General features: G+C 41.5%; 1 protein-coding gene across 2 annotated transcripts; it reads left to right on the plus strand.

The window, feature by feature from the left end:
- The first annotated feature begins 2,573 nt into the window (after positions 1-2,573).
- Positions 2,574-11,818, plus strand: KLF6 (KLF transcription factor 6). 2 transcript variants are annotated; one of them, XM_063922148.1, is made up of 5 exons: positions 2,574-2,818; positions 2,921-3,025; positions 5,258-5,831; positions 7,699-7,822; positions 8,218-11,818. In XM_063922148.1, the coding sequence occupies exons 2-5, from the start codon at positions 2,924-2,926 to the stop codon at positions 8,267-8,269; spliced, it is 852 nt and encodes a 283-aa protein (XP_063778218.1). In that variant the 5' UTR covers positions 2,574-2,818; positions 2,921-2,923; the 3' UTR covers positions 8,270-11,818. The 2 variants fall into 2 exon arrangements, with proteins under 2 accessions (XP_063778218.1, XP_063778217.1); XM_063922147.1 differs by having other exon boundaries at positions 2,574-3,025.
- Positions 11,819-12,022: the final 204 nt, after the last annotated feature.

Here is a 12,022-nt window from a genome sequence, read left to right on the forward strand (position 1 = left end):
CAGAAGGGCCCTGTGACCCAGTCCAATCCGTGGATTGACTCACTTTCTCCCTGGACTCTGCTTTGTCCAGTCTCTTATGTAATGAGGCCACACTTGCATTTAACATATGCCACATGTCCATCCAATCATGAGTCGGCATTGCCGACGGATACACCACTCATCTGCTCCACCTCCTCCTTGGACGAGCCATCCGCTTCAGACATGCCGACACACACGTACCGACACCCCCACAGGGATATATCTAAAAGGGGACAATTCCCCAACAAGGCCCTTTGGAGAGACAGAGAGAGAGTATGCCAGCACACACCCAGCACCAACTGACACTGGAATAAAACCCAGATAGCACTTTTTATCTATATAATCAATGTGTATACACACTCACTGCGCCTTAAAAATGCCTCCCCCCCCCCCCGTTTTCAGCCCTCTGTCACCGAGTTCAGCAGGGGAGAGTCCGGGGAGCCAGCTTCTCTGCAGCGTTCTGTGGAGAAAATGGCGGTTAGTGCTGAGGTATCAAGCTCCGCCCCCTCCAGCGGCGGGCTTCGGTCCCGCTTGAATATTCAAAAAATGGCGGGGGATCTCTGTATTTGCTGCCTCCGCAGCCTAATGTACCCTTATATGCCAGTCCAGAGGTTTATTGCTGCCCAGGGCGCTGCCCAGGGCGCCGCCCCCCCCCCCTGCACCCATCAGTGCCTGTTCCGTGTGTGTGAGCAATGGCGCGCAGCAGTCTTCTGCCGCCTTGAAGTCTTCTTTTCTTCTTATACTCACCCGGCTTCTATCTTTCGGCTCTGCGAGGAGGACAGCGGCGCGGCTCTGGGACGAACGGCGGGGTGAGACCTGCGTTCCGACTCCCTCTAGAGCTAATGGTGTCCAGTAGCCTAAGAAGCAGAGCCTATCATTTAAGTAGGTCTGCTTCTCTCTCCTCAGTCCCACGATGCAGGGAGCCTGTTGCCAGCAGTGCTCCCTGAGAATAAAAAACCTAACAAAATTCTTTTTTAGAGAAACTATGGAGAGCTCCCCTGTAATGCACCCTATCTCCTCTGGGCACAAAATCTAACTGAGGTCTGGAGGAGGGGCATAGAGGGAGGAGCCAGTGCACACTCATACTAAAAGTTCTTTATAGTGCCCATGTCTCCTGCGGAGCCCGTCTATACTCCATGGTCCTTACGGAGTCCCCAGCATCCTCTAGGACGTAAGAGAGAAAAAAGAAAAAAAAACACACACTGCTGTGCCTCAACCATGGATGCCAAAACCATCCACCATCAGTAGCAAAGCTGAGGCCATCCCTAATTTACAGCATCTGCTAACTAAATCAACTGTCATTATGTGACTGCTTTTGCCATGGCAACACAAAAACTGCAAACTGTCAATAGCGGACACAAATCTTACATCAATTTCTCATAAAGAACAATTGAGAGGAACTAAAGACTATTATAATAATAATAATAATAATAAAAGATTTACATGCAACATGCAAAAGAACATCCTCACTCAAAATCAAAAAGCGCACAAAATACATATGCAAAAAATAAATAAACACAATGGCGACGCAAACAAAACAAATAAAAGACCATATTTGTACACCCCAGGTTAACACAATATTGTCATGTACGTTGCCATCAGCCAAGTAGTTTCCATTCGTGCAACACTTAAAAGAAAACATGTTGCTTATCCAATTTAAAAATAAAGCCACATATTCCTCTCTGCATAGGAGACTCATAAAACCTGCTCTTCCACTATCTTCAGAGCAGATGAGGAAGATAGGGGGTGGGGGAAGGGAGTGAGCAGCACAAACATCTCACATAACCAAAAAAAGAGGGAACTCGGATTTGTGACACGCTGCTGCTGCTGGCACTGACATAATAATATATCTCCACAACAGTCGCAGAGCTGGGGAGGAGGTAGGCTGGGGACTCCCCTTGCAATGACTGACGCTGAGGGAAGTAAACAAGACTGCCTCCATTTTGTGACCTGACTGACGGGGGCTGCGATTAGTGCGCGTTACCCATTCGCGTTTTCTCACGTAGCAGTGTAAGGGCTGTGGGGGCAGCAGTCACTGTCTTGTGGGTCAATGAACTGCGCCACACCATAGCGACAGGACTGCCGACTAGGTGACCTATCACACACATTTTAGGATAATTGGGGAGACACCACAGCAGACACGCAGCCCTCATAGCACGGTGTATACCGCATCAGCATGTTACGAAGTCATCAGTTTACTACAAAACCCACGGACTGCTGTGGAACCGGACCAGCAGCCGACGCTGCTCGGCTCACCAACTCCAGCACTACCCAACTCACAAGCGCTCACAGCGGCCATCGACCGCACTGAAACCGTCTTGTGAGCGGCCGCTGCCTTATATACCTAGCTAAAAATAGCCAGCCCGTCCCCGCCAATCCGGAGAGGGATCGAGATTTCGAATCGAGCCAATGGCGGCCGCCTTTACGGAAGGCTTTCGTCACGCGAGAGGCATCCCCGCTAGCGCCGGGCTCGCCGATTGGGCGAAGCTGACATCATACTGACGAGGAAGCGGCGATTGGCTGCTGCACTGAGACGGCGTAATAGGATCACGTGGGGAAGGGGGGGCAGGCTAGCTCAGGAGAGGTTTGAATAGGGAAGTTTTGCAGGCGTTTACATTTGCAGTCACTTCAGTGTTTGCAAATATTGTCAGCACCACTGAGCAGCTCCTCGGCTCCAGGAGGAGTGAGCCTTGGATATATATATATATTTTTAATTGCTATGCAATGACATTTGCATGAAAAACTGGCGTACTTCTTCCATCCTGCTGGGATCTACCCTCTGCAAGCTGTGGATTACATTGTATGAGCGCAGCACACCTTAGCTATATGTTAGCCCTGCTATTTTTGCAGCTATAATCTAAATATATAGAAATATTAGGTTATTTCTCCCCCTTTGCATTAGATCATGGATGTTCTACCAATGTGCAGCATTTTCCAGGAGCTCCAGATCGTGCATGACACTGGCTACTTCTCTGCTTTACCCTCTCTGGAGGAATATTGGCAACAGGTAAATGGAATTTTCATTTAATTGATTTCTTTAACATGGTTACCTAGAGGGGTTGCAAGGTAAGCCTGCCTGCTGGAATACTCCGAGTTCTCCCGTATGTGTGTGTATGCTGACATGGGGAGAGCTACCCTGAGCTGCATCTTGTAGTGTATGAGATCCATGTTTGCCACAGTGACAGCTAAATGCAGCCTCCATCAGCCACAGCTTGGGTTTCACTAGTAACTGTGCAGCCAACTTTGTGCTTTGCAATCAGTCCAAACTACACAGCTGGGTCTTGTCAGCCAGGCAAGCCTCTGCCAGTAGCTATTTCTGTCATTTCATTTATTATTATTATTATTATTATTATTATTATACTACTTTGAACATAGGGTGTTGATGGCTACGCAGAATAACCTTTGGCATACACTGTAGTATCTGCATACAGTAGAGGAATTTGAGATTCCCACGGCTGGGTGATCCAAGACCTTTTTATATATTAGATTGCCAAACTAGAAGGACAGGTTTGTCCCTTTCCTCTGGTGAAGGTTGTGTTTCTTGCAGGTCTGCACGAGTGCCAGGATTCATGGAATGAAAGGTGTCATTCATGATGTAATGTGACAGTCTGCCATCAATGAGACAAAAGGCTAATTCTCCCCAAACAAGCCATTGTGCTATAAACCATTTTTGCAATTGTATTCCTATCCCCTCCAAACAAATCAGACTCTTTATAGTGGGATCATCTTGTCAAAGGCTGCAGACTTGATGTGCTATTGTTTTGTTTTGTTTGTGTATTAGAATTGACACTGCATTGTTCTTCTTCCCCCATATAGTGGTTCTATGTTTACTTTTTTTTTTAACAAAATGAATTAAGAGATCAGATGTCTGTTTGGGAGCTGCACACTAAAGTGTTACAACCTTCACATTCCTGCTTAATTGTATTCACTCCCTCCTCCGTCTCCTCCTCCTCCTCCCCATCAAAGAGGCAGATCTTCTGTGTGTGTGTGTGTGTGTGTGTGTGTGTGTGTGTGTGTGTGTGAAATTGATCTCAGTAGCATCCTTCGGGCATTTTAGATCCTGGCACATAGCCAACTCTTCTTCCCAGAAGCCTGCACAGACATTTAAACTATCACAGAACCCATGTCTTAGTCTCTGTGCCCATCTGAATAATGGAGAATATAAAACAACTCGATTATTAAAGTTTAACAACATCACAATCCATTGTTACCCCTCCCTTATCCTATGAAAGATCAATAATATGCATTTTCTTGTCTACACAGCAAATGATAAAAAAAAGTGTGCTCATCGATTTCTTTAGTTTGTCTTCTGCGCTGTGCAGCGAGCTGCTACTTTGCATTTCTGGGCTTGACCGCAAAAGGAAATGCAACAGCGCAGTAAAAATGTGCACTGGGATCTCTCCCCGGGCGGGCAGCAGGCAAGGGAAATATGTGTGGTATTTTGATGGCTTGTGCCTGCAGGCCAGAGGGCTGATCGCTGCACCCATAACTTTATAAAAATAAATGTCAGGCTTTTCATGAAATGGGCAAGAATTTTAGCCATGAGATCGAAAAGAGAAATATAAACTGTGTTGTATCATGACCAAAACATGATGTACGGTATTGTCATGGTCATTCTCAAAATAAGACCATGTCATTTAAAAAAAAAAATGGCATCTTCATTAGGGATAACGCACACTAAGCTATCATTATTGTTTCTAGCGTAGTCTCTTGGCTTCTGGTCAGCAGTTCGAATGGAAGTATTTTTTTTTTCCTTCCTGTTCTTGGCATAGTGTAAAAGTAACGCAGATGACTCATCCAGTTATAATGTTTGCTAGCAGATTATATTCCTGCCCATTGTGGGACTTCCAGAATAGACATTGCTACTGGGTTTTTTTTTTTGTTTTTAATGTATCGTCTGTTTGTGTTTTGAACAAATAAAATGTTTGTGCAACTGCTTGCTTCTGCAATTTGCTTATTTGCAAGTGTCTGTTCTGCAAATTGCATTTTGTTTAGTCACTTCTGTCCTTTCAATTCCAAAGAGAAGGGAACTGTAATTTACTCTTATGTTTGGTGTCTACAATGTTCATAACAGAAGCACAGTGGTCAGTGTGCACTGTATGCTAATTAGTCGCTGTAATTTACTCCAGTTTTGGACAACCTACATTGTGCTTTTTTATGTTTGTATGTTGATTGCAACGTTTCAGAATACACTCTTCTGCAAAACCCCTGATTTTACTTATCTTCATTTACCTATTAGACCTGCCTGGAACTAGAACGCTACCTGCAAAGTGAACCTTGCTATGTGTCGGCTTCTGAATTTAAATTTGATAGGGAAGAGGATCTTTGGACCAAATTTATTCTGGCATGTGAGAAAAAAGAGGAGCCTGACCCCCAGCTTATCTGTATCAAAACTGAGGACATCTCTGACAGCCAAAACCTGGAGACCAATAGCTTGAACTCTGACATTAGTAGCGAATTATCGGACAGTTCTGAAGAACTATCGCCAACTTCCAAATTTACCTCAAATCCTGTTAGGGATGTGGTGATCAAATCTGAACCGTTTAGTTCATCAGTCACTTCCACCCCACCTTCGTCCCCTGAGCAGGGAAAGGAATCTCCCCATCACTTATGGAATGCCATTACTGGAGAGCTTAATTCCTCTGGGAAAATACGCTCTGGTTCATTTGTAAAGACTCTCGATCAAGGTAGCCCAACCAGTGGAGAAACCTCACCAGATGGCAGAAAACGTGTCCACAAGTGTCATTTCAATGGCTGCAAGAAAGTTTACACCAAGAGCTCTCACCTGAAAGCACACCAGCGTACCCATACAGGTCAGTGCTTGTTCCTTGCTATACAGTGGATTGACAGGATGGAATCCCATGCTGTCATGTCATTTCCCAACCACAGGGTGGAAGCCCAGGTGATGTCACTGTAAATCCTCTTTTAGAGAGTACTTCCTCATTCTTACCCGCAGTGTGGTTGGGGTTCGGACTACAGAGAGTGTATCCAGGAAGAGGAACCCAGTCATGCTTATTCAGTGATCTGAGTGATCTTGCCTGGTGTTCCCATTGCAGGAAAAATAGCAATGATTAAAGTGAAATCAACCTTTTTCACGGATCTTAGCTAAAGTATTCTTCTACTTTAGCATTAAATTACAATTGTGATTGCCTACTTTTTCACTTAAAAATGAAATAAGTACGTACACACATACACTGTATACATTTTATATTTGTAATGTTATCTATTGAAGCACAATTATGTAATTGGTTTAGCACTAAGGCAATACCTACCAGGTCTGATGGGTTGTGAAAAGACTAGTTACTATCCTCTCAATCATATTATTCCTGTGCTTTTTTTATCACCTTAGTAGGGATCAATCAGTTTGTGTGCTTTAGTTATGTATACCCCTTATGCTTCTAGAGCAGGCATTCCCAACCACGGTCCTCAAGGCACACCAACAGTGCAGGTTTTAGTGATATCCAGGCTGCAGCTGCAGCACAGATGGTTAAATCAAAATAACTGAGCTACTAATTAAGTCACCTGTGCTGAAGCCTGGAAATCACTAAAACCTGCACTGTTATACCCCTTTTCCACTAGCTTTTAAAACACAGGTAAATGCGCGGGGGCGCGTATTTACCAATGTTTTTCCTTAGTGGAAAAGGGTCCCCCTGCAAATTCCCGGATCAAGTGATTCGGGAATCCTACCCGGGTAGCTTGCCGGGTTGAACACGTGTTCAACCCAGTAAGCTGTGTAGTGTGAACGGGAGCCGAGTCGAGGCAACACGGCTCCCGTTCACAGTGTATGGGAGGGCGGCGCTGGGAGATCATGTGATCTCCCAGCGCCGTCCCTGCCACATCACTAGCAGCGTCACCAACCCGACAATATGCCGGGTTGGTGAGAGCTGTGGGAAAGGGGGCTGTAGCACGGGTCGCAGCCATGTCAGGCTCCCGGCTGCGACCCGTGCTACAGTGGAAAAGGGGTATTAGTGTGCCTTGAGGACCGTGGTTGGGAATGCCTGTTCTAGAGGTTTAATGCAAGTTTAGGAATTTATGATTTCTCATGGTTATTTGTTTTTCTTTTTGTTAATGCTTTGATTTGCAAAGGTTTCTAGGCTTTATAGTCCATTAAATCATAGAAACCTACAGGTGAAAGTGTTTATTACATTGCTAACCACATTTATAAAAATCCAAGCAGACAAAATAGTGGGCGTCCTATTCTCACATTCTGTATGTGCCCTGTTTTGTAGTGGATCCCGAGGAAGCACTATTGTAATGATTTATCATTAATCTCCTGTTTGGTATGCAGTGTGAAAGCATGCAGAAGCTTCTGTCTGGACGAGCCTGTATATTGCATGCTCTGTTCCGATTCCCCTACCTTTCCAATTTTCATTCATTATTCTGACTTCATCATGTTGACATACAGTATAGCCTACAGTGGCCTTTGCTTGGACTTTTTTCTTTTTGGCAAATCAACATTTTAATCAGGGTTACATGTAATTATTCCATTGTGGTTTGCTTAACGTATGGCTACAATAGATTACACATTGTACACTATTCAGTTGACATAGATTCAAAGAAAACTTTATATGTGGGCATAGTTTGAAACTAGCATTTATTTAGCCCAGTCTCTAAAGCAAACTATTCCGTTTAATAATAAGTTAAACAGTAGTTAACCATCATTTATGGCATTGTTTTCAGGAGAGAAGCCTTACAGATGTTCTTGGGAGGGTTGTGCGTGGCGTTTTGCAAGAAGTGATGAACTGACAAGACACTTCCGAAAACACACTGGTGCCAAACCGTTTAAGTGCACTCATTGTGACAGGTAAGACTATATACAATCTCTTTGCATAAGCTTTCCTTTTCAGCTTTAAGTTTGTACTTCATTTGAAATCCTGTCCTGCACTGAGGAGTCCTGCTAGTGTGAAACAGTCTTCTGGTGGAAATCCTATGTCCTACTCTACAATCCCAGTTGCATTGTACACGGCAGTTCCCAGAAATGTAATCTGTACTCTGATCTCAAGGGTTGCTAGTGATAACCATCCCTAGTCTTCGTCTTGCTCATTGAATTCGCACTACAATGGCCTGCCTTTTTTTTTTTTTTTGTGATTAGTTGAACATTTTTATGTCTTCCTTTTAATATAGCTTAGAATATTTAACAGTTGCATGTTTTCTTTATTTAGTTGTTGGCTGTTACTGACACAAATATTCTTCCTGCAGATGTTTCTCCAGGTCAGATCACTTGGCTCTGCACATGAAGCGACACATATGAATGAATCAGGAAGTCATGTGATTAAAAGCGGCTTCAAGGTTAAATTGCCTTGTGCGAGGGATGCGAGTTCCAGCCAAAGCATGACAATTTGCACCCTAACCAGTTGCCTTCAAGACCTCACTTCTTCGAGGGGCTTTGCAGGGCTTATCAATCGTGTAAGATGCGGCATAGCAACCATACAGTGCTACTTCTGGAGCTGACTGGGCCCATGCACTAATGGTGCTTAATCTTCTGAGTGGCTTGTCTAAGCCGTCGCCGTGAGCATGTGCACTGAGAATGGTAATGATTGGGTGACTGAATGGTGGAAAGGAGCCAATGTTTGAATGTGGAAGATCTTGTTTATTTTTTTTCCTTCTGGTTGAGTACAGTTGCGAGGGATTAAGAAAAAAATAAAAATAAAAAAATAAAACGGTTTGAATGTTTGTATGCTATTGCATACTCTTATTTGGGACAACCATCAATCATTCTACTTAGGGGGTCCATTCCTAAAGTGAAGGAAGCATTGATCCCCGAAAGCAGATGATCCCTTTCCTGTGTGAGAGGAGCTTTTGTTGTCTGGTGCAGCTATTAAACGTGCAATGTGTCAAGTAGCTCGTTTTTTTTACGTGCTACAGCGATTGTTTGTAACCCATTGTATAAGCTGTGTATTTACAAATATAACACAACTATAACTTCATTATAATAGAAAAGGTATTGCATGGTTCAGGGGAAATGTGTACGCTTCTCCATTCTTTAATCAGGACTGCAGTTATGATTCCAGTTGAGAGCAGCTAAAATACAATTGGTCTGTTACATTACTTATGTATAGAATGAAAAGTAAATAAAATAAATAAAATATAAAAAAAAAAGTGGAGGAAACCACTATAGCTTAAACCGATTTTTCTCATGCAGCTAATTTTTCTATTATTTATGCCTTGAGGACTAATTTCTGGTTTTCTAGCTGTTGACGCACTGTTGTCCTTAAAAATGGTGCCTTATGCAAGTGGCCTTCTCCAGTGATGGATGTGGGTCAGATACAGGGGTTTAAGTGATTTAAGCTTACTTAAGGCTCTGTTATCACCCAGGAGTGTACTTTTTCCCAACACATAAAGGCTTATGCTATAAAATGGTACAAAATGTTTCTGTGGCCCTTAGCAACCATTAGCATCCTGGCTTTCAGTAGTCTGACTACAGTAGTTTGCTAAAAGCTGATATGATTGGTTGCTGCCTGGTTACAGTCCATCTTTGTGTTTTGCACCTTTTTATTAGGTAAGCTCCATAATATAGAAAAATACATTTACACACATCAAGACAGTGAGACACCGCCTGCAAAACACTATGTTTCTGTTTGGCTCTTGTGTGTGTGTGTAACGTGTGTGTGTTTTTTTTTTTTTTTTTTATGTCCTTTTTTTTTTTTTTTTTTTTCCCCTGTACTATGTTAGTTGCCCATGTTATTGTACCTGCTTTTCAGAACACACTGACCTGTTCAGAGCATTTGCTTACACTTTCTTTACATGGAACTTGCACATATGTATCTGTACATGCACTTAATATGTAAAATGCTCATATACTTGTCAAGGTACAGATTGTGGTTGTTTAAAAGGAAAAAAAAAAAAGTGATCCTTTTAATGTCTGAACTTTATTTAAACCTGACATCCACCAAAGCGAATATATAACAGGCAACACTTTCTGTCTCTGCTTCACAATACAATGAACGTGCACTCTACAGCCGAAAAATTTACAAGGCATATAGCTTTTTAGGAGGACTTTTGAAAATTTATTTGGGTGCAAGCCTTTGTAGTCTTAGGTCACTGAGTGTTAAGAGCTGTATTAAGAGTTTGAAATATATTTTTGTAATATGTTATTTAATGTCTAAACAAGATCCTGTAACTGTAGAATACAATTAACAGTTGGTATCCTGAGCATTTAGATTTTAGCTATCTTTTTAGTAATTTTCTCACTGTAGAAATGGAAGGAAGTCTTGCATGTGGATTTGCCGTACAATCTTTTTTTGTTTTTTTACCTAAATACTGCCACAAGTAATGCTAAATAAACAAGAGTGATCTAGCATTATTTGAAATTAAAGCTAAAAGGTACCACTGGGGTAAAATTATATTTGTAATTGGCCATTAGTGAAGGGACATGCACACACTAAAGACTGCATATATCAGTATTGTCATTTTACATATAACATCCTCTTTTCTTGACCGTAAATATGACATGATTTGTATAGCATGTATTAGACTGATTAACAGTACATCTGCAATCTCTACCATGGTAAAATAAAGAGAATCTGCATCCTGCAATATTGCCCCTGGTTTGCATTTGCCAATAATCCTGAAATTGCAAAGTGACACAAATAATCTGCATCCAATTAGGGTTTGTAACAGATCACCATGGAATGAAAATTCAAGCCAGCCACAACAGAAAACAAGTTGAAATCCATCAATGCTGACATTACTATATATAGAGAGAAATATGAAACTAGCCCTAGAGGATGATGCAAAATAAAAACAAAATAATTCCAATCTACGTCAAAAAAAAAAAAAAAAAAATTCAGACAGTGTCAGTTTTCAAATAGCATATGTAAACCTTAAGGGCTTGTGGCATTTTGTGTTTAATCAACTCCCTGATCTGTAAAAAGTTCACACACATGATTTGAGAAGTATAGTAACCCACAGGAATAAGATCTTTGCTCTCCTTCTTCCAATTACTGATCTGGCTAAAGGGATTGGTTGCTAAAGGTTCCTATGCTTTTGCACCATGTAAGTAAAATTGTTCCTAGTATAATTACAACAATTTTATTTTACACTAGAACAAAGGGTTTGCTCTGACATGCTGCAAACGCTGGATTACCCTTTATGGCAGTATTTAGTTTTTGGAGGTAGATTTACTAAAATTGTCTTAAAACCTTTTGGCCTAATAACTAATATTTTGTTTTTAAACTTACTGTGTAAGTAATTTGTCATACTCAGTTTGGTTTTGGCTAAAAACCAGTTTAGCCGACTCCTCCACTTTTTTTTTCCGGTTTCCCATGGTTGTGTGGACAAGGGTAGAAAATAGTCTTTGTATAAGCCGGAGACTAAGTAGCATTTCAAAACGCCTCTTTTTGAAGTGCTAGAAGTTTAGCCATAATAATCGCAAGACGATAAACAATAGTGCTTAACATGCACTGGCCTGTCTTGCTTGTAAAATGCCATCAGCATTCTCTTGAGTAGGGTGGGGTTGTGTGAATCTCCTAAATAGCAATGCCTATAATTTTCTTAATGAGAAAATACACTCTGTTCAGGTGATAACCGAGCCTCAGTCATGCTGATGGGGGTGATGTAAATTTGTTTGAAATTTGAGGGGGGGGAATGTTTATTAGTGAAAATTTATTTCCTTTTTATTTTATTCCTCAAACACCCTGTTATCTAAAAGAGAAATCTTTGTAAGATTTTTGTAAAAAAGAAAAAGAAAAAAAATTTTGTTTTACAAGATTTTATTTGAAAATTGTTTTTTTGCAAGATTGTTATATTTCTGTATGAATGTATTTTTTATTGGAATAACATAAAAAAAGAATTCCTATCATATTTGTTGTTTTGGTTTTTATTTGTGTTTGTTTAATAGCGTTTTATACACATTACATTGGTTATGTTTGCAGAAATATTGCTATTTGTTAATTGTTAACCCATATAATGAACTTTGACCCGGAACTGATTTTCTTGCCATTTGTTCCCATGTAACCCTGTCTGATGGGGTTTCCTGACTTCAAACAGTTTGTGCTTGTTATCA

Source organism: Pseudophryne corroboree, chromosome 5, assembly GCF_028390025.1.
Source record: "Pseudophryne corroboree isolate aPseCor3 chromosome 5, aPseCor3.hap2, whole genome shotgun sequence".
NCBI lineage: Eukaryota > Metazoa > Chordata > Amphibia > Anura > Myobatrachidae > Pseudophryne > Pseudophryne corroboree.

Excerpts from the sequence above, each read along its gene's own strand:
- KLF6 (XM_063922147.1), top strand. The coding sequence starts at position 2,924 with ATGGATGTTCTACCAATGTGCAGCATTTTCCAGGAGCTCCAGATCGTG. Across the intron at positions 3,026-5,257 it reads TGGAGGAATATTGGCAACAG|ACCTGCCTGGAACTAGAACG; the intron begins GTAAATGGAATT and ends TTTACCTATTAG. Across the intron at positions 7,823-8,217 it reads AAGTGCACTCATTGTGACAG|ATGTTTCTCCAGGTCAGATC; the intron begins GTAAGACTATAT and ends TTCTTCCTGCAG.